Genomic DNA, 26,361 nt, shown 5'->3' on the forward strand with positions numbered 1-26,361 from the left:
CTATACGATTTAATGCTCCAGACCCCAAGCCCGCCTTGCGGGTACAGTGACAGCCGGCGTCCCCCAGAGCTTCTGGTCTGCTCCCAGTAAGATGGTCTCCCTCCCTGCCCTCCCCAGGCACACAGGCGTGTGCTCACCGGCATGGCACACCACGGTGTATGGCCATTGCGTGGGGCAAATTCAACCACGGCTCCTGAACGGGGAGAAAACAGGGTTCGGTAATTTGGGGAGAAAGGTGCTGACCCTGGAGCCAGTTTTGGCTGGGGATAAGGAGAGGGAGCCGGAGCCTTCCCATGCCTGCGAGGTGGCCACGGAGAAGATGGAGCCAGGTTCCTCATGTGGTGGGAGGGCGAGAGCTGGGCCAGGAGAGGTTTGGAGTGGATATCAGGAGAAACATTTTCCCCCCGTGGACAGCCCGGCAGCGAGCAGGCTGCCTGGAGAGGCTGTGCCAGCTCCGTCCTTGGAGGTTTGCAGGATAAAGCCCTGAGCACCCTGGTGTGACCCCGCTTTGGGCAGGACAGGAGCCTGCGGCCCGAATGGCCCCGCGGTGCCCGGGAGGGGACTCGCCTTGGCCCCGGTGGGACGCTTTCGCGGGGTGTCTGTGCGCTCCCAGCCCCCCATTTCTCCCCCAGCGCCCAGGCGGCCCCTTCCAGGCCAGGGCGATCCCGGGGGGGCGGCAACTCCCGGTTTCCAGCCCCGGCGTGTCGGGGAGGCGGCGGGCAGGCAGCGGGGAGGCAGCGGGGAGGCTGGCCCGGGGACCCTGCCCGGCTCCGCCCCGGGACCCGCGTCCAGGCGCCGGGACCGCTCCCCCCGCCGCCGCCCCGGGAGGGAGGAAGGAAGGAAGGAAGGAGGGAGGGAGGGAAGAGGGGAGGGAGGGAAGGAGGGAAGGAGGGAGGGAGGATGACAGCGCCGTGAAGAAAAGCAGGGGACCCGCTGCCCTCCTCCTCCCGCACGGCAGGACCAGGCGAGCTCGCCCCGCGGAGCGGCCGCCGCCGGGTAGGTGCAGCCGGGGCCGGTGGGGCCGGTGGGGCCAGAGCGCCGCCGGGGGCCGGGAGCGATGGGGAGCGGGACCCCCGGGAGCGGGACCCCCGGGGCGAGGGGGAGGATGGCGGCGGGGGTCGGGCCTTTCTCTCCCGGCGCGGAGGGGAGTTGCGGGAAGTTGGGCGGGCGAGGAGGGGCCACCGCCCCGACCCCCCCCCCGCCTCGCCCCGGGGCAGGGGGAGCGGAGCCGGGCCCGGGGAGGCCGGGGGCTCCGCGGCCGCGTTCTCCCCCGCGGGGGCGGCCCCGGGCTCCGCCGGCTCCTTTGTGCTCCCTCCGGCCGCGGCCGCTCCTTTGTCTCCGTGCGGGGCCCGGGCCGGCCGCTCCCGCAGCGGGGCAGCGCCGGCGATGCCCCCCCCCGCCGGCCGGGGCAGCCGGGGCCCGGCGCCTTGCCCTGGGAGAGAAAGTCCTCTCGGCTCAGGACCGCCCGAGCAGCTCGCTCCATTGCTTTCTTTCGGCGAAAAAAAAAAAGAGGAAGAAAATAAGAAATAAAATAAGGGCGAGCTCTCCATCTGTGACGCTGAGCTTCCGTCCGGAGCGAAGCGCGTCTGGGTCGAGAAAAGGAGAGTTTCGCACAACCATCCCGAGTTGCATCATCCGGCCTGTCAGCCCCTACCATGGAGCACTGGAAAGTTGTCCTCACCCTTTCCCCTCCTGCCTCGGGGCCGCTGGGGCACCCCGGCCCTCGGCCGGCTCCCGGCCACCAGGAGCCAGCGGCTTTTCTGCCAGAGTTGGGGCACGGCCATCCCGCCAGCACCCCACGGGCCCCAGGCGCCCAGACGGGACCCAGCTGGCATGGGGCTACCTTGGGGGGGGAACGGGCCACCCGGGCAGAGCCCCCACTCAGCGCCTGTGGGGATTTCGGCAGCCGCTCCCGGCCACGTTTGGGGGAGTTACCCACACCCCACCGCCTTTGCACCACGCGACCTGGCTTCAGTCCCCAGGGGAAAGTGTCTCCTTTTCCCCACAGTCAACGATTTACGACACCACCAGGACAGGGATTTAACTCTGCGATTTTTCCCACATCTACCGAGTTGCTTCAGCACAGGACTCGTTTTCACACCCCCTGGTCTCCCCGCGCTGCCAGGACCCGGGCACAGCCTGCATTTCCCGAGGGCAGTGGGGATTCCTATTCCCCCGGTGACCATCTCTCACCGCCAGTAACTCCCAGAGGTCCCCAGAGGGCTACAGACACCAGTCTCAGGGCGCGAGGGAAGCAGAGCGGGGCACAGAGCAAGGTTTTTGGGGTGGGTTTGGCGGAGGAGCTTCCAGGCTGGCGAGGAGCGGTGGGGAGAAGGAGCACGGGGTGGTGGGAGGGACCGCGGGCTCTGCGCCCCAGAGAAAGGGCTCATTGAAGCAGGGACGGGCCTTTGCGGTTCCCAGCGCGGCCGGGGGGTGACGGCCCGCACAGCGGCCGGCATTGTGCCGCCAGCGCCGAGCAAACAGAGCTGTGGGGGGGTCCGGCTTGCCCATCTCGGTGGTCTGCTCTCCCAGACCCCCTTGCTGCCCGGCAGGTTGGTGTGTTTGGTTGCACACCTTTGCTGCAGGTGGTTCTGCAAAACCCACCCCACTAGCATCTGTGGTTTCCAGCAAGTTGATTACGAGGTTAGAGGCTTGTTAGCCAGCTCAGCTGGTCTCCAGTTTGGCTCAAACCAGGGCAGCGCAGCCTGGCGCGCCTGCAGATGCACCATTTCACCCCCGTGCCCAACACTGACGTCTCTGAAGGTCCCGTCGCATTCAGCAGGGACTCAGGTGGCAGCAGCAGCTCTCCTCTCTCCTGGGTCTGGAGAAAAACCCTCTTTCAGCACCAGGCAAGGTGCGGGAAAGCAAAGAGCACTCTGTCCTGGCCACGAAGCTTGGGCTGGTCCTGTCACCGGCGTTACTGTGCCCAACACCCGCCTCTAAATCCCTTCTGGGCAGCTCTTTTTGGGACACAAGGAGCAAGAACAGCTCATCTGGGTCATCCCAGAGCTCAGTGTGCCTCCTCGGGGGGATAATAAATAGTGGACAGAAGACAACCTCTTGCACCTGGAGTTTGAGAGCACAAGAACAAGTTGTTTAAGTGGTGCTTGTTTGTACCAACACCCGCTGCTGCTCCTCCTGAGCGTAACCTCCCATCTCTGCCCTCACCTGCATGATTCAGCTGCCGGGGGGGGGGGGCTTTGCCCGGGGTGCCCAGCTAGGAGGAGAGCAGCGGACCAAGCCAAGGCGGGTTGAAGGACTGAAGGGCAGAGCTGGGAATGGAACGGGGAGGAGACACAAGCACGGCCGCTGTGTTAACTTGAGGGACCGAACACGTGGAGGAGCAACCCCCGGTCATGACCCCGCAGGGCTGCCCAAGCCAGGGAGACAGCGTGTCTCCCTTCCCGCCCTCCCCAGGGCTCAGGACCCCCGCTCACACATCACACCGGGGTTTCTCTGCACGGCAGCGGGACAGGCTGGGGTTGCTGCAGGCGCCGGCGCCCTGACACTGCCCGAGCCAGGACTTTGCATTCCCAACTTTCTCCTCCGATGGGCAGTTTCCAGGCTTCAATTTGATGAGACTTGGAGCTATTCTAGGCAACTTTATAAACGTCGTAGGAGGTGACTTCTTCTGCTCTTTTCCCTTTTTTAGCTTGAATACACATGTTTTTAAGCAAAAAATACCTGCCCAGGCAGCCTCCTTAGCTATGCCGGGGGGCAAACCGAAGTGGTTCCATGCTTGTGCCATGCCTTGGAGAAGAGCCAGAAGAGCCAGGGGCAGGATCAAAATTGCTGGGAGATGAAAGCAAAGCGGGAAGCATCGGTGGCGCGTTTCCCAAGGCCAGCCTCTGGAGGAAGTCGGGAGCGGAAATAGTTGATAGAGTAAATACAGAGGGAGCTCAGGGTGTTTTGTTTTGGTTTGGTTTTTTTTTTCCCAGGTTGCAGACAAAGAGCGGTGGGGAGAGCAGATAAGCGCCCCTGTGCCTTATCTCTTTGTTGTTCCGTCCCTGTGTTTTGCTGGCTCACGTTGCCGCTGTTAATCTGATTAAGCACAGCATCTCTGAGGGAATTACTCTGGGGGAAGCAAGCTCAGCTGCAGGTCCCCACCAGCTCCCTTCTTCCAGGAACCAGGCAGGGATGCATGGGGGCAGAGGCAGGGGCTGGATGGACAGAGGGATCTTGGGCAGGGAGGGAGCTTGCAAGTAGGTGCTTTGCTGCCATTCCTCGTCCAGAGCTCGGTTGTTGCCTGTTGAGTCACCGGAGGAAAATGTGACTTCATCCAGTCGCACCTCCAGCTGGCTTCCCCCGCCAGCCCGCAGGCGTCTTTCCTTTCCTGGATCCCACCCAGTAGGTGTTCAGGGCAGCCAGAGGAGGGGGATGAGAGACCCAAGTCTTTGTGAAAGACCCTCCCTTTCCTAAAACCAAGCAGAAAACCCCAACTTCACTCTCCCAGGCAGGCAGTCCTGCGAAATGCCCTGCAGAAGAGCGACAAGAGCATCCCTTCCCTCCTTCCTCTCACCACAGGACCTTGCCATCGTTGCCCTGAGGCTACGCTGCTCTTCTCACCCCACCTACAACACCAGTGGGAGCACCCATTCAATGAGCTGGCTTGCTGCAGCAGACTTGAACAATTTGGCATCTCTGTTACTGTCCGAGTCCTTCCTTCTTGCTGTGGCAGGGTTAAATTAACTTGCTAGTAGTGGCGGATATCCACCCGAGCAGCTTTGCATGGGAACAAAACCCCCACCACCACCCACAAGAAAAAGCCCCTTTGTTGGCTTGGACTCAGCCGGGAAATCCGCAAAGCCTTTTATCATCTCGACAGTGGGAATTGTAGCCGTCCCTGCTGAAATGAAAAGCATTTCCAGCCTGAGGGATAGGAAAAGGCAGGGAGCAGCGCCGGGGGAGTTCCCCCAAGCCGCGTGGGCTGCCTTCCGGGGGTGTCTCGGTTTAGTGCTCGTGGAAATTATTCCACCTTGCTTTGAGATGTGCAGAGTAAGAGGAGAGCATCGGCCAGCCGCTGCCTGCAGTTGCCAGAGATGATATCCGTCCGTCCGTCCGTCTGCTCTCACCGGTGGGAGTGGCAGTTGGCGGTGCCCCCCCAGGGCAGTAGCAGCACCCCGGCAGCTCTGCTCGCACCCCCCGGCCCGGTGGAGCGCGCACGGGGCGCACAGAGCCCCTCTGTTCCCGCTCACAAAGGGACGCTTGTGGCTCGCTCACTGCCCCGGCCGGGCTGCGCCGGGCAGGCCCCAGCGAGGAAGAGTTTTAGGATGCTGAGCAGCCCCAGCCAGCCTCGCCGGGTCACCCCATGTGTCCCCCAGCCCCACGGCTCAGCCCTGCAAGGGCCCCCGCGCCTGTCGCCGCTGCCCTGCGGGTCCCGCGCAGGACGTTTGCAGCCGGCTGTTTATTTAATGAATTATGTCTGCCCTGGGCCTGTGAATCAGGGGTTTTGCCAGCGCTGCTGGAAATGGCTCTCTGTGTCATCCCGGTGAATAATTCCTGGTCTGTGGCTCATTTGTGGTCGGTCGGCTGGGGGCATTAGAGGGGCGAAACCCTGGGCTGGCTTTGCCCAAGGATTTTGTCTGAGCAAGCAATTGGTGCCACCCCCCCCACTGTGTGTGTGATCCAGGCAGTGAGGGGACAGTCCCCTGCGCCAGGGAGGAGAGGGCAGGGATGCAGACCGCTGCCGCCGCTCCCTGGGATGCCACAAACCCAAAAGTCCTTTGCAGCAGTAAAGCTGGCGGCTCTGCCGGGTGCTGAGAGATGTGGCCGCACACCGAGGGCTTTGTATATTTTATTTCTTCTCTCAGTTGCTCAAATACTCCGACAAGTCCTGTCGTCACAGGGGCACTGAGTGGGACCGAGGAGGTGGGGACACAGGGGGGAGCGCGGCAAAAGACACCTGCCCCGGCTGCTGGCCTGTCCCCGAGGAGCGGTGTGCTGACAAACTAAACTAACAGGGCTGTTAAACACACACACGTACGTGTGCGGGGGGATGTTGGTGCCGCTCGCTGCAGGGGGAAGGGGGGAACTGAGGGGCAGCCACCAGAGGCCTCGGGAGCCATCGGGGCTCTCCGAGGTCCCTGTGTCCCAGCGAAGCGCCGGTTTCCTGGGTGTGTGGGTGTGGGTGTTTCTTTTTAGTGGCTTCTGCTGGGAAGGAGGTGGCTCAAAGCCAAGCCCTGGGAGCTGAGTGGTTTGCTCAAGCTGGGAAACTCCTGGTGCTCCCACAGAGAGGGCTGGGGACCAGGGGTGCTGGGATGCTGCCCTTGCCGTGGGGCGCATCCCTCTCCTCCTGCCCGCGCTCCCTCCTTCCCAGCGGGAGGGGCATACAGTGAACAACACCAAAAAATGCACATTTTGGCTGCAGACAGCATTGAGGAGGTTTGGGCGTGATGCAATGCCTGGCAGGGCTTCCCCGCTCCACACCCTGCCGAAGGCTGTGGGTACCGCTGCTCAGCCAGGGCATCTCCCCTCCAGAAAACCCCGGGGGCCCCCCCAAAGGACGGGGTGCTGCCAGGCTCCCCTCTCCTTCACCCCTGAAAGCAGGGGCAGGACAGGTTGCCAGGGTCATGCTGGCGGGAGCCAAACCAAAGCTAAATAGACTTCCCCTGAGTCACTGAAAGTCTGGCCAAGAAAGCAGGATGAGCAAACAGCATCACCCACGCGGCCAGCCTGCCGCCGGGCGTGCGAACCAGCGGCCAGGTAGCAGGCGCTGGCAAGCTCTGCGTGTGTCAGTGTGCACGTGACACATGCTGAGGACCCGTCCTGGGGTCCCAAACAGTGGCTTTGGCCCCCAGAATCTCCACTATGTCCCAACTGGGATGTGGGTTTGGTGCAACTCTGAGCAGCTCCTGCCATCACCCTGATTTCGTCAGCGCTGGGAGGAAGATGAGGGCTGCGGGGGAAGTCTGTTCTGCTGGGAGGGTGGATGCTGAGTCTCCCAGTGGGTTTTACATCCCGCACCGAGCAGCTGCACCATTATTTGGGGTGTTTTCTTTTTAGAAAAAGCCTCCAGGAGCATTTTACACCCTGAGTGGGACTGGTGGCAGCAGCAGCGTTTTTCCGGCCCGCCGTCCTTCCTGGAAACTCTCTGGGTTTCATTTTCGTGGCTGAGCAACTGCCACTGCTGTGCCACGGGAAGGCGGAAGCCGCACAGCCCCACGCCGGGGCCCTACGGGGGAGCCTGCAACCCTTCCCAGAGTAGCTTTTTCCAGAGGCTGGGAGCCACGATGCCCCATGGATTGGGGTGAGGAGCTGCTCTCATATCCGGGGGGGCCCTCCCTTGCCGGCAGCAGGTTTTTGGCTGGCGGGGAGCAGGCAGCTGGCGGGGCGGTGGGGATTGGGTTTCAGGGCTGGCAGGGGCAGCCGGCGGAGGCACAGCAAGGGGTCCTGTCGGGCAGATGTATTTCGGGAAGGAGGGGGAGCAGCCGACGGGGGCTTCGGGCAGCTGCTCCTCGCCGGTGGGATGGGAGCAGTAGGGAGGAGCTCACCCCTTTTTACTGCTCTTGTCAAGACCTTGTTGGTCGTCCCTTGTGGGAAGGGCCAGCCTCTAACCCCTGCCTGCTCCCCGCTGCCTGCAGAGAGCCACTGCCACGCTGACCCTCCTTCTCCCCACAGGCAGGGCCGCCCCGGGCAGGGCCGGCGGGGCAGAGGATGCTGGGCAGCTAGCGCAGGACACCTCCCCAGCAGGTGGGAGGGACGTGTGTGTCCCCGCCATGGAGATCCGACGTGCTTTGCCCCAGGATTTCCGGGAGCTGCTGCACTGCCTAAAGATGAGGAGCAAGTACGCCGTCCTGCTGGTCTTTGTCGTCGGCCTCGTCATCATCGAGAAGGAGAACAACTTCATCTCCAGGTAGGGAGCGGGTACCTAAGCCACCCCATGCTTTTCACCCTTTCTCTCCCCCACATCCCGAGCTCTGTCAGCGGGAGCCCCCCGAAACCCCCCGCCGGGACGCAGGGGTGGTCCCGCTCTCCTCCAGGCTGGGCTGGGTCTCCCTGCAGGGTGTCGGACAAGCTGAAGCAGTCCCCGCAGGCGCTGGCAGAGGCCAACGGCACGGAGGCCAGCCCGGCGCCGGCTGAGAACGGCTCGCTGGCCTCGCTGCGAGAGCTGGATGCCGCCTTCTCCCAGCTGAGGTCCCACCTGCGCAACATCACCCTGCAGCTGGAGGGTGACGGGGACCCCGGGCCACGGCGGCACGTCCTGCTGATGGCCACCACCCGCACCGGCTCCTCCTTCGTGGGGGAGTTCTTCAACCAGCAAGGCAGCATCTTCTACCTCTTCGAGCCCCTCTGGCACATCGAGAGGACGGTGACCTTTGAGCCGGGGGGAGCCAATGCGGTGGGCTCGGCCTTGGTCTACCGGGACGTCCTCAAGCAGCTCCTCCTCTGCGACCTCTACATCTTGGAGAGCTTTATCTTGCCGGCGCCCGAGGGCCACCTGACGCCCTTCATGTTTCGGCGGGGCTCGAGCCGCTCACTCTGTGAGGAGCCCGTCTGCACGCCCAACGCCAAGAAGGTCTTCGAGAAGTACCACTGCAAGAACCGCCGCTGTGGCCCCCTCAACATCACCCTGGCCGCCGAGGCGTGCCGGCGCAAGCAGCACGTGGCTCTGAAGACGGTGCGCATCCGGCAGCTGGAGTTCCTGCAGCCGCTGGTAGAGGACCCTCGGCTGGATGTGCGCATCATCCAGCTGGTGCGGGACCCCCGGGCCGTCCTGGCTTCCCGCATGGTGGCCTTCTCTGGCAAGTACGAGACCTGGAAGAAGTGGGCATCCGAAGGGGAGGCTCCCCTCCACGAGGAGGAGGTGCAGCGGCTGCGGGGTAACTGTGAGAGCATCCGTCTGTCGGCCGAGCTGGGGCTGCGGCGGCCGGGCTGGCTGCGGGGTCGTTACATGCTGGTACGCTACGAGGACGTGGCACGGGCACCCTTGCAGAAGGCGGAGGAGATGTACCGCTTTGCCGGGCTCCCCCTCACCCACCAAGTAGAGGAGTGGATCGGCAAAAACACGCAGGCACCCCGCGATGGCAGCGGCGTCTACTCCACCCGCAAAAACTCTTCTGAGCAGTTCGAGAAGTGGCGGTTCAGCATCCCCTTCAAGCTGGCACAGGTGGTGCAGGACGCCTGCGCCCCGGCCATGCGCCTCTTTGGCTACAAGCTGGCCAGTAGCCCTGCCGCGCTGGCTAACCGCTCCTTCAGCCTGCTGGAGGAGGCACAGCCCTCCTGGGTCACGTAACAGTGGGAGGGGACGGCGGCGGGGGGGGGAACGAGGGGCTGCGGCCGTGCTCCTGGCCGGCCCGGGGAAGACCCGGGGGTCCCTGCTCCTGGAGATGCTCTTCACTGCTGCCAGGTGGAAATCGGCAGCCCCGAGAGCCAGAGCATCCTGGCAGAGCCGACCCCGGGGTCCTACAGAGCCTGAATTACACAATTTCTCTGGCAACGGGGAAATCACAAAGGTGAGAGGCGCTGGATAAAAGCCGGGGGTTCAGCCCCAGGGCCACCTCCCCAGCTTGGGGGCTGCGCCAAGGAAGAGGAGGGTGAGGGCAAGAAAGAGGGCAACAGGACCAAGTACCTCCTCATTGCCACCTGGCCCAGCTAGGACGAGGCAAGGATGAGACCCCCGGGGTGCCAGCAAGGACCCAGGCCCCAGAGGCCTTACTGGTTTAGTGCCTTCATACACCAGCACGGACTGGGAACTGCCCCAGAGGCATGCCGGGGCAGGAGTTGCCCACAGAGCCCCGGCTGGCACTTGGGCTGCAATGAAATGAGGTGACTTTGTGGTTTGGTGCTCTTCAAAGTTGGGTTGGGGCGGGGTGGGGTTTTTTTTCCTCCTTTTCTTCCTGTGTATTTGTGTACCAGGGTCGCCAGGTGAATTTATTTATTTATTACATGAAAAAGAGGGAGGCGGGTCAAGGAGCTAAGCCCAAAAATCAGAGCAGCACAACATACCACAAAGAAACAGAGACACCCAGAACCGAGGTGGTGGAGGTCAGATTTCGGCCAGAGACCACCACGTGCCCTGCCGCATGATCCCGGGAGAGCCCCCGGGGACCGACGGGCTACAACCCCCCCAGAGCCCCAGTGGGGCACGGCCAGTGCCGGGGCTGCACCCACCCCATGTGGGAGCGACTGGGAACCCTGGTGCCTGCCAGAAGACAGTTGGACTTATTTAATTAAAAACAAAAATACAACAGCACGGAGTCCAAAGCATCTCCTGTCTCCTTGGTATTCATGTCCTGTCTCCCTGGTATTCCGGGGCTCCTCCCAGAGCCCCAGATACTTGCCAGCAGCATCGGTGGGTGACCGATACCTGGTAGAGGCACGGGGAGTTTCAAGGTGTTTGCCACATGCAGACATTTCACCCAGCAACAGCCTGGCACTGACCTGCCCCCTCCAATTCACATATAATGAATTAAAATGCCTATTTTTAGCTCACTGTGCAGCACATCCTTTTACTCCCCATGTATTTTGGGTTACGGCAGCCACCCGAGGGAGAAGCCAGGCATTTCGGTTAAGGGTAGTGGTTGTCTCTGCCAGAGACTTGCTGGGGGAGCCCTGAGGGGTTCCCACTGCCCCCCAGGAGCAGCCAGCAGCCCCACGTCGCCTCTCCCCAGCCAGAGCTGTTGGCCAAAAGCAAAAATAAATAAGTAAAATCATGCAGCAGCGGCGGCTGGCCACAGCTGGGCTGTCTTTCTGCCGGCGGAGGGCGGCCGGGAGGAACGCGCCGGGGCTCCGGCGACGAGCCGCGGCTGGGGCGAGCTCACAAAAGCCGCGTTTTTGACCCAAGAGGGAGAACAGAGGCAGCATTGAGGAGCGCGGGGCCGGTCGGTGGGGAGCAGCCACGCCGGAGCCCTGGGCGGCCGCCCGCCCGCCCGCGCCGGCTGGGGAGGTTTTCCGAGCACGGCTGCCTCGCTCGCCGGGGAGCATCTGGCCTCAAGGTGTGAATTCAGGGTGCTCGACGCCAACCGGCTGGGGAGAGGGTGCAAAAGTGGGGTTTTCTTTGTACTGAGGAGCGTGGGCGATACCCTCCTCGCTTGCAGATGATGGAGAGCCGTCAGCCCCCTCCCTGTCTCACAGGCAGCTCTCGGCCTCGCTAAGCGGCCTGGGGTTTGCAGAGTGAATCAGGTTTTGTTTGGAGGCTTCCTGCCGGGAAAGCGGCGGGGTCGCTGAGGTCAGCTGGATACCCCACGGCTGCATGCCAGGAAAAGTCCACGGAGCTCGGTCAGCACAAGGGGGAACGTGGCTGGATGCAGGGCAAACGCCTCTCCTGCGCTACTGCAAAAGTACCCATTAGGTCGGCTTTTGCAAAGCAAAGTTTAAATTGTTGGTTTACAAAACAGCAGGAGGGGTAAACAGCTGCTCAGCTGCCAGAGCTGGGAAGGGGACACCAGAGGGGTGCCTGGTGTTCCCTGCCCCTTCCTGTGCCACCCTGCACAGAGGAGCCTCGGGGCTTGGACAAAGCAAGGGCTAGGGGGAAGGACAGACAAATAAATGGAAGTACAAAGCAAGCGGCGAGGGCAGGGGGAACTGGGCAGAGCTGAGGCCAGAGGGGACGGCGACAACCACCCGTTCTTACCTGTGCTGCCTGCATGGCCTCGGCCCCGGCTGGCTCCAGCCTGTCATTTCTAGCTAAGCACAAGCATTTCTTCCTGGACACCCTCCAGCTTCCCATCAAAAATGTCACAGGACAGAAAGAAAACGCGCCCCCGACCCATGCAGATTTCTGCAGGGACTAATTGCTCCCATTAAACCCGCAGAGCCGGGACTCCCACGCGGTTCCAGATGCATTGGGAAGCCGTGAGGGAGGGACACACGGCTCCTTTCAAGACTAAAGAAGCTGATTTCTCCCTGTGATGCCTGGGGGGAGGTTTGTTTTCCCAGGGGGGGCACCTCCTGCTCACCCTGCCCCAGCCACTGCCAGGCCTTGTCCCGGTCCTTCCTTATAGGAGGAAAGACATGGATTTGGGAGAAAAAGCAGGTATTGGGAAAGCCACAGCAAGAGGCAGTGCCTTAGAGCAAGGACATACCTGCATTCAGACAGGCCACGCAGGAAGCTCACAGCAGGGACTACCACAGATGCAGCCTCACCCTTCCTCCATCCACACCAGTGCCAAAGAAACCCATCCTCTTTTCAAGGGATTCAAGCTTTCCAAAATAAAACAGCTCCCAAAAGGATCAGGCTTGCCTTAAACCAAGCAAACAAATAAAAGAACCCCCCACTCCCATGCCTTGCTTCCCCAGCCCAAGGCTGCTCCCGCCCCTTCTATTACCCGCCCTGAGCAGGTCAGTGCCTGCAGCTGTGCTGCCTCCAGGCTCACCCGCTCAGCCTGCCACATTGGTGGGAATTTGGGCACATTGTGGTGATACTTGTTGTCACCAGAGAGACATTTTCTGCAAGTGGCCCAGAGCAGCAAGGGGACACGTGTCCCGTTGGACTGGGCCACCAGCCAAAGCCTGCTTCTCCTCCCTGGGGTTATTGCAGGTGACATGAGATGACGTAGCACCAGTGAGAGCTTTCATAAATTATGTACTGTTTCCCTCTAAATGGGATCTTTCTGGTTAATGCTTCCCTCCACCAGTCTAATCCAGACTTGACTTTGGACGGCAGGTACACCCTGCTGTTTCTCTGCCTCCCTCTCGGAGACACTCAGGGCTCACTGGGGCCATACTGGTGTTGCTGGGCTTGCCGTTGAGTCAGAAGATGCCGGTGCCCACCAAGTAAGACAGCAGTTGAGGCAGACAGGTCTCTGAAACGCCACCTTAGACACCGTGCTGTTTAACGCATGGCCGAGGTGGCAAACTGCTACCAGCAGCTGGCAGGGTGGATGTCTGCCAGGCCATGAGGCCAAGCTGCCAGGCTGGCCCACAGAAATGCTTAAAAAGGCCTTTTTCCAGCTTGGCATGAGGTTTGTCCCAAGCATCAGAAGTCGTGGCTGCTCTGCCAGCCGTCCTGACCCCCACCCCCTTCTTCTCGCTTGCTCCAGCTCCATTTAATGGGATCGGAGGAGCTAATCCCAGGTGTCCCCTCGCAGCCCCACCAGATGGGATTTCTGCACCAGGGCTGGAGGGAAACCCATCACCCAAGCAATCGTGTGCCCTCACCCAGCCCCGCTGGCTTCTGCTGAGGCCAGATCTGCCCTCGCCCTTCACTCCATTGCGGGGCTCGGTGCGGTGCCCAGAGGGAGCTGGTGCGTGGCTACGGCTCATCACCCGAACCCCGGGGCGGCGGGGAGACCCGCGGGCCAGCGAGGGACCAGGGGCTGCAGCACACGTGGACATTTCAGCATTAAATGACAGCCTTGTTTTCTGTTGTGTTTTTTTAAGAGACTGCATGCCTGACCAGACCACATTTCTTGGTCTGCATCCCATATTTATCCTGTAATTACACCTTCGGACAAAGGCTGCCTGTCTATGAGACTGATTTTTTTAAGGACACAGTTTTATTATACGCTGTGCTTTCACTGTAATGAAATCCTGGGGGGACAGGGGGAGAAAACTCCCCACAATTTGGGAGTAAAAGCTGTTCTTTCTCAAAACCTGCCCCAAGAGCGAAGGATCTTGCTCAAACCCTCTCCCTTCCTTTTCTTGAGGAAAACCCAACCACTGACATACTTCCTGCTTCTCTACCACCCCATACGGATTAAGGCCACAAAACCTCTCTCTGTGTTGTCCCGCAAGAGAAAGGTGCCACCCCACTGCTGAGCCACGGGCTCCTCTGCCACAGGAGCAGAGCCTTGCCAGAGAGGTCTTTGCAATCCTTATAGCCAGCCGGCTAAGCTGGATAAAGCTGATTAAGCTCCTCTTTGCACCTGCCTGTGGATCTCAGCAAAACAAGGGACAAATTCCCACAAAACAGAATTTCCGTAAAATTCCTAATGGCTGCCACACGCTTGGCTCTGGAGGGGTAAGGAAGATTTGCCCCATGCAAAAACCAAAGGAGTTGCTGGAGCTGTTTGAGCAGGGGTTTTCTCCAAGGGGAAGGAGAGCCCTGGATCTGCCCGTGCTCACCCTGTGCCGCGAGCTTGGCCATGCTTCGGTTCCCCGAAACCTGCACTGGGGTGAGCCTCTTGAGAGCCCTGATTTGTAGGTGCCTGATGATAGGTGAGAAGAACCCTGCTGCCGGAGCACGCCGAGCCTGGCAAACTCATCCTGTGTGTGGCAGAGGATTAGGTGGGAAGTGAGATTTTTCACTGTGCCCTTGCTGTGTTGCGCAGGGGAAGAGGGGCTGGGGAGCACCTTGGCACAGAGCCCGCTTCGATCCCAGGAACACGGAGAAGAGTGCGGTGGCACAGCCCTGGGGCAGAGCAGACCCCCAGCTCCCCACGGCTCTTCTTTCAGATACAAAGATCAGTTGAATCGCAGAAACCACTGAATTTCACCTTTGGAGTTTTCCTGAATCCCTTTTCTGGGTGCGATCTGCGACCAGTTTATGGGCTGGCACATACAGAGGCGCTGCCTATAAATACATGTGACTGGCTGGTCCAGCCTGACCAAAATAAGGTGACTTTGGTGCTGTGGTTTATGGGAAGCAGCCAGCAGCTGGTCTTCTCAAGCTGATGTCACTGAAAAACTGGAAATGAAAAATGAGGTTTGTTGGGGAGAGAATAAATACAACGGGACCTTGTTGATTTTTACTATAAGTAAATTTTACTTATAAGGTATAAAATAGCCAGTGTTGATGTTTAAAAGCAGCCAGAAACTGGTTTGAATTGTTTTTTCCGGGCAACTCTTTACCCTGGGCTGACCCGATTCCACCCCGGCTGCAGCAGAGATCCCCAAGCTGTGTGGGGTGATCAGATCACCCGGGCAAAACGGGGAGCCCCAAGGCAGGTGCCAAGGATGGGCAATGTGGTTCGTCTAGCAGAGAGCAATCCCTCCCCTCAGCCCTGGAAGACACAGAAATACCCTTTCCCTGAAGCGCAGCCTCGAGCCGCGCAGCTGGAGGGCTGCAGCGACGCTGCTGCTGCTGCTTCTGCTGCTGGGGCTGTCGCAGGACGATGTGCAGGCGACGTCTGCGGGCAGAGGGAATGTGGCGCAGGAGGCTGCTGATACAGAGGAGCACAACCATCGGGTTTTGCAGAGGTAGCTGCTAGCCAGACGCACAGTAACAGAGTCTCCTTGGGAGCGATTACTCCGCAGCGAGTTTGATGACATTTATTGTCCTGAATCACCTGTTTGTGTTTGCGAGGGATGATTTTCCCTCCTGCGCTGTGGCCAGGAAGAGCTGCAGCTGGGACGAGTCTCCTTTGGTTTCACAGCAGAGATGTTGTCAGTGGGGGGACAAACAGGACCCCTCCAGCAGCTCAGACGTGGCTGGGAGGGATGGGGCCTTCAGGCTGACCCAGGAGGGAGAGCAGAGTGAAGGGAGGGATGTTAACGCTCTTCCAGCCTGTCGAGGGCTACTGCAAAGTTAAAGAGACTAACCTGCTCTGATGCTCGTGGTGGGCAGGACAAGGCGGCACAGGCTTATGGGGAGTCCAGGCGAGCGCAGAGCAGGGGCACTTGTGGCATCCTAAGGTTTTCCCATGCAGCACTGTTGTGCCCATCCTTTGATTTATCATACTCAGAGGGATGTCTATTAGCTCTGGTTGGTGTTGGATCAAACCTGAGGAGGGGAGGACAGAGAGACAGGTGTACACCCACGCTGCCCGCGGGGCGTCTCAGAACTGCAGAGGTGGGGCAGGAGCATCCCGCAGAGCCCCTTCTCTACACCTCCTCCTCCCCACCGGAGCCCTGCCACCCCGCAGGGAGCATGCGGGCTGTGGGGCAGGCACAATGAAAAGGCCAGGCAGCCTGGAAGAAGTCAAGGCAGGCCGATCGCTGCCCCCAGCCTCCCCACGTGCCTCCGCTGTATGGATCACCAGCAGAAGACAAAGCCCTCTCTGAAGCCGACCAGCTTTTACTGCAGCTGCCTGCTTGCAGCCGGACGGAGAAATATCAAAACAGCATATTTGCCAATGCTGAGCGCGCACCTGCGTGCAGAAGGCTCCCTCCGACCACAGTCTTGAGCATTTGGAGTTTCTTCCTGTTTGCCTGGAGTTGGATGTGAGGTTTTCACAAAGGCTCCTTTTACCCACCCTGTTTGCTTTGGGCACTCTTTTTGCCACTGACCTTGTCTTACTTGTTGGTGCATCTTCAACTCACCAGCCCAAAAGGTTTTTTACCCTTTTTTTTGAAAGGTCACCCTGATCTTCTGGTGTACAACCCGATTCACCTGATGATCACCCTCATGGCCTGGGAGCAATTCTGTGGAGGGCTGTCCTCACCACTGACTTTGTCTCAAATCGAAGGCAAGCAAAGGACAACCAAGCCCATGGCTGGCAGTGCCTGGGAAGGCTTTGCCTTTGTCTCGGAGGCAGGGTGAAGACATTTGTCTTGTGAGCAGCAGAGCTAGGGCAGGAGCTGGATCTTTTTCTTTGTGGCAGGTCTGGTGCAATATATACCTGAGGGGGAAAACATCATGTGATAGGGGAAAATAGGGGAGTACTCTTGAAGTAAATGATTTCTCCCAGCAGTGGGTATGTGCTGTAAAATATATGCAAATACCTGGTATGAAAAGCCAAAAACTGCCTCTGTAAAATCCAGACCTGGGCACAAAGGTGCAAGGGAAGGGGGAGAGGGCAGTAGTACATGGAAAGTGGAGATTCATCCCAAGCATCCCCTTATGCAGGTAAGGACAACCCTGCCAGGAAGGGGATGGGTTCACACACACTGGGTGTGAAGCATGCCTGTCCACGTAATTTGAGGGAAGGGCTTAAATCAAGTTTTGATTGCTGAGTTCACCCCCTTAGAAATGGAGATGGGTTCTTTTTTTTCCAATTTTTGCATTGAGTTATGCTTTCCCAAAGCCGACCATCACCAGGCTATTCCAGCAGCCTCCTCACAGAGCCGTGCCCATGCAGGTACCAGGAGAGAGGGCAGGAAGCAAACGTGGAGCAGTTACCCTGGGGATGCTTCCCAGCCTCTGGACATTCGTAGCTCCTGGACTTCCTGGCCTCTGTGTTTAGCAGCTCTGGAGGAGTTCTCTTCCCTAGATTAATCAAAATTATTTTTCCCCCATTGAAAATTTTAGCATCCTCCATCCAAGTCCTGTATAACAAAAAGCACAAACCTGGCCTTGGCTTATTCCAGCTGAGGCCATGGGCTTTCCTACCACTGACCTTCCTCCACTCGTGGCTTTACTGTCAGCAGTTCCATCCCTCCTCTCCCAGCTCTCTTCCAGGCTGAAGAGTCCTCCCGTGCCGAGCAGAAATGCCCCCCTGTTTTCAACCCCTTTGTCACCCCTCTTCCCTGCTCCCCAGCCCTTCCTGGGACGGAGGGGAGGGTGTCCGGCGTCACACACACACGCTGGACTTGGACACCCGTGTCCCATGTCCCCACGGCCGAGCCGGCTGCACCCTCTGGTGGCAACGCTGAGTCCAGGCCCTGTTTTTCCTGGAAAAGAGGTGAATTCCTTCCTTGTCTCCCACCCACGAGGTTGGGGGGACTTTTGCTCGGGACCCCGCTGGAAGGGGGTTTCGGCACGGGGCCGGCGTTGGCTGAAGGAGGATTGAGGAGCAGGGGGAGCCCTCAAACCATCACGGGAAGGGGACTGCGGGGGCAGCTCCACCAGCTCACAACACTGCAGTGTGCACAGCAGCTATATTTATCCACACGGCCGGCAGCTATATTTATCTGGAATGCCACAGGAGCCGAAAGTCTTCGGGGTAATTTCCGTGCTGCGGAAGAACGCGATCTGGATGTCCTTTTTACTGTAAATCCCCTTCTCTGCTCCCTGCTCCCCTTCTCCAGGGACCTTGACTACCTTCTCAGCCCTTCCCTGCTCCTCCTTACATCTCACTATCTTCACCACGGTGATGCTGGGCTTGTCTTTGTCCCTCTCACACAGCCCTCGCTGGGCTCCTTTTCCCACTGCCACTCAGAGCAGATCCATCCTCATTTCCCTCTCCAAGAAGAGCTGTTTCCCCTGGTGAAGGGAGCGGGCCATCCTCTGGCTGCGTTACTCACCCAGCCTGCAGTCCTGGCCGCTTTGTGGGTTTCCCATCCAGCCCCTCCAAGCCACAGCCACTGAGGGCTGTGAAACGTGAACTCCCCCAGCAGGGACAGGAGCAGGGCACCCCTCTGCTGCCAGCTCCTGCCTACCCCCCAAAAGGGGGCATTGAACCAACACGCGTTTAGCCAACATGCACAGCTGACAAAGGACAAGCCAAGGTGGACAGACAACTCATGTTTGTGAACTTTCCAAACCAAAACAAACCCATCTCCTTTTTTGTTTGTTTTTTCTTAAAGATGAGCTCATGTCTTCTTAACGCTGGGGTTTGGCAGGACTGACCGCACATCCTCAGCATTAGCAGAGCCTCTTCCCTCGCCCTGCATCCTTACCTGCTGCCAGGCTGCGCCTGCCATCCCCAGGGCCAGCAGGCTCAGCTGGGGCAGTTCTCCTGGTCTCTGGGTGTTTGCTCATCGCCCTTAAAACACAGCCCTCGGGTTGTAAGATCCCTACAGTCCCCTTCTCACATGGAGAATGTATGGAAGTGAAGTGCTAAGGCTTGGACAACAGGCCTAAACCAGAGTTGACCTATAGATGAATCTTGTATATTTTATAACTGATAACCATTGTGCTAGTAGGTATTGTGCTAGGTTATAACAAACCACCTATGCTGATGTAAAAAGTGCTAAAGTGTTGAAGTATTGAAGCCTGAACAACAGGCCCTTAGCTGAAACTGCTTAGTATGTAGTTATTTACAAAGTAGGTATGCTCACTAGTGGAAGATATAGCTTAGACAGAATATAATCAGTAGTGAGGATGAAATGCTGAGAGAATGTATCCAACTTCCCTTGTTCAGCCTTGTTCAAGGCTGAGAACCCAAGTGTTTGGCCTTGTTAGAAACTCCCTTGGTTCTCCCCCCCGAGCCCTGGCCAGGCTTTGGGGGGAATCCAACAGGAGGATGAAAACTGATGTTTCCGCTCAAAGAAAAGTGTAAGTCATTCTGACTTGCTGATTTTTGGTATATAAGGCTGGACCCGCTTGCAGCGACTTTGGAAGCCTCACCTAGGGGTGGACACACCGTGTAGGACTTCCCACTTGCAGGGACAGGCTCTCCAGATCTTCACTGCAACTGGGGCTGCCCAGCGACTGTGGGTCTGGATGATGGTAACGGATGCAAGCGGTGGGGTATCTTTCTTAATCACTGTTCTCCCTCTCATGTAGTAATGATTTGATGCATTACCCTGTCTTTTCCTATTTGTTTGCTTTAAGTGCATCATTCTGTCTCTTGTTACTGCATGTTTTCTGTATTACTCTGTTATATTATTTAGTTATCACTAGTAAAATACACCTACTCTTTTCACTCTGGTGTGTGTGAGTTTAATTGGTATCCTTAATCAGCAAAACAGTAAGGAAGGTGAAAAGGGATATATTCTGTCCTTGGTCTGGTGCTCAGCTGGGCAGACGCAGCACCCTGGCAGGAGGCATGGCCCCGCTGCCCTCCCTGCCAGGGAGAGCCATGGTCTGCAGCCTAGACTTAGACCTTAACAAACCCAGCTCCTCCCTGGAGCTTTACGGCTGCCACCAGCTTCTCAGCCAGCAAACAGGACTCGCCCCGCCGCGGGGAGAGGCGGGGAGCGGCGGCTGCGCAGACCGGAGCGCGGCGGCGGGCGTTGCGTTGGGCGAGGCCGGCTGTCACCCCACCACCGGCTGGGCCCAGGCAGGCGGGACGGGGCCTCACGATGGGATCCCGCGTGTCCGTGGATGATTCCGTGCGGGTGGTGGTGGTCGGGGCAGGTTTCGGAGGCACGGCGGCCGCCAGCCTGCTCAAGTCCTGGGCCATCCCCTTCGTGCTGGTGGATGGGAGAGACGCTTTCCATCACAACGTCGCTGCCCTCCGTGCCGCCGTGGAGAGCGGTAAGGGCTTCACTGCTTTCCGCCGCCCTCCCCTGCGTGGGTCAGCTCTCTTACCCCCAGCCACGCAGCAGCAGCTCGGAGGTACTCGGCGGGTAACAAGGAACACTGGAAAGTGCCTCCTCCCCCCAGCGATGGTGAAAAACCTGATGTTTTCCGTCTGGAAAACAAATACTTGGCTCTGGGAAGACCCACAGACCGTCTGTGTTAAGCTAATTGCACGTCTGCTGGGAAAACTGAGCAAAAAATACTCGGATAGTCCTTTTTTTTTTTTTTTTTTTTTTATTTCAAGAGTTTAGAAGGTGACTAAGCTAAAACCAGCAGCAGCTGGAAGGGGTGAATGAATGTCTTTCTGTATCTGGCACTTGAAATGTCAAGCAGTGAGGCTGGATGATAAAATCCTGTGGGTGAGCTGCTCAGGCTTGTCTGGAATCTGACTTGGGAGACTGGGCTAACCCCATTACTCCAGTCACTAGGGATTCAGGGGGAAAATATCACGTTCAAGGCTGGAAACAAGCATCAAAAGGATGTCAAAAGCTTGGTCTGAGAGGCAGATAATATGACAAAAAGCCTCTGCCGTCCTGCCTGAAATGCCCTGGACCACAGTGGACCACTGGCAGACCAGTGCAGGGGACTCTGTATGGGGAGCAGAGACAAAGCAATCTAGCCAAGGGTGTCACCTGGCCTCTGAGGAGCTGATCTTGTCACCAAATCTGAGGCAAAGGTCCTGCATCTCATTGCTGGGCAGAGCAGAGGCCCAGCCTGTGGTCCCATGTGCATACAATGCTTTTGTTTGAGCAAGGATGGCATGAGGGGAGAAGGGAAGAGGGGTTTGTTAGCCTCCACAGAGGGAGATCTCTTCCCTGTTGTCTCCTCTTACCACAGGATTTGCCAAGAAGACTTTCATCTCCTACTCTGTCACCTTTGGGGACAGCTTCCGACAAGGCAAGGTTGTCGGCATAGACCCTGAGAGGCAACAAGTCTTGCTCAGTGATGGTGAGGTGGGTGATGCAGTAACTTGCAATGAGCAACTTGGCTGCCTTATGGGATCACCTGCTAATGTGGGGAGGGAGCCTTCAGCAGGGTGTCTGGCAAATCTCTCCTCCTTAGGTTTTTTCTTCAGCCATATCATGGCTGCGAGAATGCAGTGCTCCAAATCTGGGCTGTGTTGGCTTTGTCTGGTGATGTCTGGTTGCAGAAGTGACTTGGCATTTAGGTTTCAGACTACTGTCCGTGCTTGGAGCCCTCTGGGGGGGGGGTGGGGTGGGGGGGAAAGAGGGAGATGAGCAGGACCACAGGGTACCTACAGAAAATGTGCCTCTGAGCAGGAAGAGGAGCATAACTCTCATCTCCCAGAGGAGGGGGTGGATGTGTGCAGGTCAGAATCACGCTCTGGGATAAACAAACTGGACCTTTGCCCTCGCTGGATGAGAGCTGGGAATGCCCTTCAGTTGTGGCAAACACCCCGTATCTCCTGCAGTGTGGGTCATCTGAGCACACGAAGCCTGACCTGCCCAACGCACCCGGGCTCAGGGTTCACACGTACAGCGGGGTTTCTGCTCTGATGTAACCCTCAGCTTGGCTGAAACTCCTGACCAAGCCCTCGGGGAAGTCACCGACTGCTTCCCTCTAGCTTTCTGCCACCCGTGGGCAGATACACAAATGCTCAAGCTTAATACTGGCCCTGTAACGCTAGGAGGTAGAGAGGAATGAAACCAATGGCTTAGTTCTATGGAGGGCTGCTCCAGAGAGAAGCAGGCCCCCAGCCATCTCATCTAAAACCAAAAGGCAACATGGGGAAAGACTGTAGCATTTAATCATCCTGAAGAGCTTGGCAGCAGGGTCCATCTTTCTCTGCGTGCACTGTGGGTGCAATGGCATCATCCCTTCTAGCCAAGCTAAGTGGGCTAGAGCTGTGTTAGGATGTGGGTGTGCCGTGAATACCACACCCCTTCTAGAGCTCAGATGAGCTTTTATGCTTAGAGCCTGATTTCAAGCTCAACAATTAACCCTGGAGCTCAGGTCTTTATCTAACTGCAGGAAGAAACAAGGGCAGCAGCTCTGATAACTCTCTTCAGCCAGAGAATCTCAGCTCAGCTCAGAAGAGGGTGAAGGAGAGAAGTCAGTCTCTGGAGCCAGCTGTGATGGTGGCCTCAGTGTCTGGCATAAATATCAGTTTATTTCCTGTAAACTGATGGTAATTTCTTCAAAGCTCTCAGCTCACCTGAAGAATGGTGCTGCTCTCAGACCCAGAAGGCAGTTACTTGGTGTCACCTGGACCAGGTCTCTTCCTAAAGTCACTTCCTGACAGTGGCAAGTATTTCCTAGTTATCAGCAAGGGCTGAAGGAGAGGGAATGAGTGAATAGTACCTAGGAGGCAACAACTGTGTTCTAGGCTCCGTTTTTCAGAGGTCTAACATCCCGTTCCACCTTCTGCCCTCCCAGGAGCTTCACTACTCCCATCTCATTCTTGCAACAGGCAGTGATGGGCCATTCCCTGGGAAGTTAAACAAAGTCATCGACATGGAAAGTGCCATCCAGGCCTATGAAGACATGGTTAAGGAGGTGAGGAATCAACTTATTTCGTAGGAAGCGTTGCCTGCCTTTGTTCAGCTTCCCCATCCCAGACACCATTATAGGTATCTGGAGCCATCTGCGTCCAAGAACAAGAGAGCCCAAGGCCTGCAGGGACAGGCCAGGCCAAGGAGCATGTGCTAGCTTGTCTAGCCTCTGCCCGCCCCAGGGGAAGATCAGCTCTCCACACAAGGGGACATCTGAAATGCTCAACAGTGTTACAGTGTACACAGGAAGAGTGCACGGGGTTCTCGTTTTTTTGTTTCCCCTTAACGAACTAAGTGGTTTATTGCTCTTGGGCCAGTGGTGTATCTCAGAAAGGTCTGTTCAAGGAGTGGCTGAAGGTATCTGACTTCCTGCACGTTAACAGTTCTTTTGTAACATGAGTTTCTTCTTTACTTCAAGATTGAGAAATCTGAGCGCATCCTGGTAGTGGGAGGTGGTGCTGCTGGCGTTGAGATGGCTGCAGAGATCAAAACAGAGTACCCAGCCAAAGAGGTAGTAGCATATTAGTTACAATTAACTTGTTTCCGAGACTGTTCTTCTGTGATGGTGCTGCTGGAGGTATCTGAGCTCACTGCACATCAGGAGTTTCCACACAATGGCAGCCTTCACCCCCACTGCCTCCTCTTCCGAGAGTGCCCTATAGCCTGTCACCAGCAATTATTGGCACTAGATGCCTTGCACTAGCTCACTCCCCTTGGCCATTAAGCAGGGTCAAAGGAAGCCTAACTATAGCTGCTCCCGCCCAGCACGCGTCGAGTCCTGTCCCATTCCTGTGTCCCCTTCTTTGCTGTTTTGTCCCCAACAGGTCACCCTCATTCACTCAAAAATTGCACTAGCGGATGCGGAGCTGCTAGATAGCGTCCGTCAGGAGGTGAAAAAGATTCTCCTCAGAAAAGGAGTGCGCCTCCTATTAAGTACGTACTTAATGATGCCTTAATGAGGATCTAGACTCTCAAGCTCTATAAGCTGCTCTTCCTTTAGCCAAAACATATCTTTCTATCACCCTCTTTCTGACTTTTTTGACTAAGCATGGCTCGCTTGAATTCCCGTTTCTCTAGATACGTCTGGGCTGGCTGGAAATGGCAGCCTAGGAAAGGTTTGTCACCCAGGGCTCTCTGTCACAACAGGTGAAAGGGTCAGCAACGTGCAAAACCTCACGCCAAACCGGTTCCAGAAGGACATGGTAGTAAGGACAGAAAAGGGCACCGAGGTGGTTGCTGACATGGTGATCCTGTGCACAGGGATAAAGATTAACTCTTCAGCATATGCTGCTGCATTTGGTAAGTGAAAAAAACTCCGGGCGGGGAGAAGCAACGCAGTTCTTCAATGTCTTGTACTTGAGTACTGTGAGGTTAGGAACTAACCTTATACAACCTGCAGTGGTTATTCTAGGACAGAGCAAATGCTGTAACATTACATTAAATACTGAACTGTGAAATGTGACCTTCGGAAGCTTAGAGACCATAGATCAAGTGGCCAACAGTCTTCTCCAGCTCCTTCTGCTAATACCTCCAGGGAATCTTAGTGTCCTAGTTCAGCATGAGGCAGCTGACACCTAGAAGCTGATGGTAACTGCTGCTGTCAAGGCCAGGATTTCATCCTAGGTCTAAGCTTGCCGAGTTCTGAGCAAGAATAGGCTCAGCACAGTCAGCGTTCTTGCTGAACTATCAGCGACACAGGGTGTTCAGCTGACTATTTATCCGGTGATACATCTTCAGGTTGAGTTCTCTCACAGCCCAATGTCAGTTATGACACTACAACTATGGAGCTGTATCACCCTTACAGTCTCCTTCTCAGGCTGTGTATGCCAGCTCATGATGTTTCTTGATGTTTCTACTGAAATATCAAAGGATGACTCATTGCATGAGACTGCAATAATTAACTACAGCAAGGCAGAAAGCATCTCTTCCCTGACATGTAGAAAAGAGGGTGAAAAACCAACTTCTCGCTTTGTGTCAATGACATGTTTGATAACATCATCAGCATTTTGGGGTCTCAGGCCGCAGCAAGCAACACGAATCTCCTTCTGAAAACTTACCGTTTGGCAAAACAGGGGACAAAATGGCAAGTAACAGTGCTCTGAAAGTGAACAAGCACCTCCAGCTGGAAGGCTATGAGAACATCTATGCCATTGGGGACTGTGCAGATCTGAAGGAACCCAAGATGGCCTACCACGCTGGGCTCCATGCCAACATCGCGGTGACAAATATCATCAACAGCCTGACGCATAAGCCTCTTAAAACCTACGAACCAGGTAAGGTATTCTCCTAGCACCTGGCCTTGGCTGTTGGGCTGCTTGTCTGCAGGGAACTGCTGTTTAACATGTACACATCAGAACTTGATGGGACACTGATTAGAGGTGCAGGAACTCACAGTTGGGGTTGACTAGATAAGCTTATAGCTCAGGTTTCATCATAGTTCTTGCCAAAACATTAATTGCCTGTGTTGGTCTACGGATGCAATGTGTCCTTTCTTCACTGTTTTCCTGATAAATCTACCAGTGGGTGTTTGGTATTCATCAAACTTGTTTCCTTTTCTTTAAATTGCTTGCTGTCCAATTGAACCCTAGGAACAAGGAGATGACTTTCTCCTCTTTTCTCCCCTTAAACTATGCAACAAATACCAACTGAACAATCTAGTCTCAAAAATCCAGCTAGGTGATGGGTCTCATTAATAAGCAACTGAACTAAATACTTACCATAACTATGTTGAAAGCTGTTCCACATGGATGGAGGATATCTGGACAGCAGTTTGGTTTTTAATGGCTGCCCTCTCTATTTACATTTCTTTCTACTTAAAATTTTGTTGTCTACCTCTTGGAGTCCCTCTCGGGAGAAATCATTCTACACCACGCACACAGACAGCCCAGTCCTTCAGCAATCTCATTACCAAAAGAGGCAGAGCAGATGGTAGAGAGTTGTGAGTTGTTCTCCTTGGGCCTGCTTCTTTTCTTGTCATGCAGCACATGGGTCCTGTGCTTAGCAGTACGTGTGGGTATGAGGCGGGGTGGGGGTAGGAAGGGGAAGTTTGGAGGAAGTGCAACACCTACACATAGTAGGGTTTGATACTTAGCTTCAAAACTGCTTAACTTAAGCCTTTACATCTTCTTTCCAGGGTCACTAACATTCCTGCTTTCAATGGGCAGGAACGATGGCGTAGGCCAGGTGAACGGTTACTATGTGGGACGTCTCTTGGTGACCATTGCTAAGAGCCGGGACCTGTTTGTCTCCAAGAGCTGGAAGACAATGGGACAGACAATGCCCTCTTAAGAGAGGATCAGTAACAAACCAGCAAGGAATACAGCAACTGGGAGAGGGTGAGGGTGCACTTTTATTGCTTGGACAGACTGATACTGTCTCCTGCAGCACTCCTAAAGGCACCTGCCAGCATGCTGCATTAAAGGGGTGCCCTGCCTTGCTGTAAAGGGGAAGGAGGCACTTTGCAAATGATAAAAAACAGGGAAGGAATGTTTCTTTTACTTCCCTGTTGAGATAGCTCTGAGCAATAAATTTGGTTTACCTTGATTTGTAACAATAAACACTGTGGTTTTCAAAATCTCTGCGGTTTGTTTGTTATGTGGTTTTTCCCTGGCTTTCTCTACTCTCGTTGTTCTAAAAAGTACCTGCCTCTTACAGATCTGGACTCTGCTCTGCAGCGTGCAGGAAGAATGGCTCGCAGCACTGCCTGGGGAAAGCTTGCCAAAACCCTTGAAAAGGCTATGGTAATCCTGGAACTCAACAGAATATAATGCAGCTTTGTGTCATCTCCACAGCAGCTTTAATTATGTCACTTATAGCACTGTACTTCAGCCAGAAGAGCTGGTTAGTTGTGTGCTAAGTGTGATACAGCAAGCACTTAATTACAGGTGCTGCTGCTTTTTTTTC

General features: G+C 56.6%; 2 protein-coding genes across 7 annotated transcripts; both read left to right on the plus strand.

Moving 5' to 3' along the window:
* Positions 1-920: 920 nt before the first annotated feature.
* Positions 921-9,232, plus strand: CHST3 (carbohydrate sulfotransferase 3). Of its 2 annotated transcripts, none has more exons than XM_074875706.1 (3): positions 921-996; positions 7,618-7,852; positions 8,002-9,232. In XM_074875706.1, the coding sequence occupies exons 2-3, from the start codon at positions 7,716-7,718 to the stop codon at positions 9,230-9,232; spliced, it is 1,368 nt and encodes a 455-aa protein (XP_074731807.1). In that variant the 5' UTR covers positions 921-996; positions 7,618-7,715. The 2 variants fall into 2 exon arrangements, with proteins under 2 accessions (XP_074731807.1, XP_074731806.1); XM_074875705.1 differs by lacking the exon at positions 921-996 and adding an exon at positions 7,165-7,246.
* Positions 9,233-19,650: 10,418 nt separating this feature from the next.
* AIFM2 (AIF family member 2) lies at positions 19,651-26,316 on the plus strand. Of its 5 annotated transcripts, none has more exons than XM_074874234.1 (9): positions 19,651-19,900; positions 20,783-20,898; positions 22,343-22,462; positions 22,877-22,969; positions 23,283-23,391; positions 23,605-23,757; positions 24,531-24,731; positions 25,592-25,793; positions 26,113-26,190. In XM_074874234.1, the coding sequence occupies exons 1-8, from the start codon at positions 19,726-19,728 to the stop codon at positions 25,744-25,746; spliced, it is 1,122 nt and encodes a 373-aa protein (XP_074730335.1). In that variant the 5' UTR covers positions 19,651-19,725; the 3' UTR covers positions 25,747-25,793; positions 26,113-26,190. The 5 variants fall into 5 exon arrangements, with proteins under 5 accessions (XP_074730335.1, XP_074730336.1, XP_074730337.1 ...); XM_074874235.1 differs by having other exon boundaries at positions 26,097-26,146; XM_074874236.1 differs by lacking the exon at positions 25,592-25,793 and having other exon boundaries at positions 26,113-26,316.
* Positions 26,317-26,361: the final 45 nt, after the last annotated feature.

The sequence above is a fragment of the Strix uralensis genome, chromosome 7 (assembly GCF_047716275.1).
Source record: "Strix uralensis isolate ZFMK-TIS-50842 chromosome 7, bStrUra1, whole genome shotgun sequence".
Taxonomy (NCBI): domain Eukaryota; kingdom Metazoa; phylum Chordata; class Aves; order Strigiformes; family Strigidae; genus Strix; species Strix uralensis.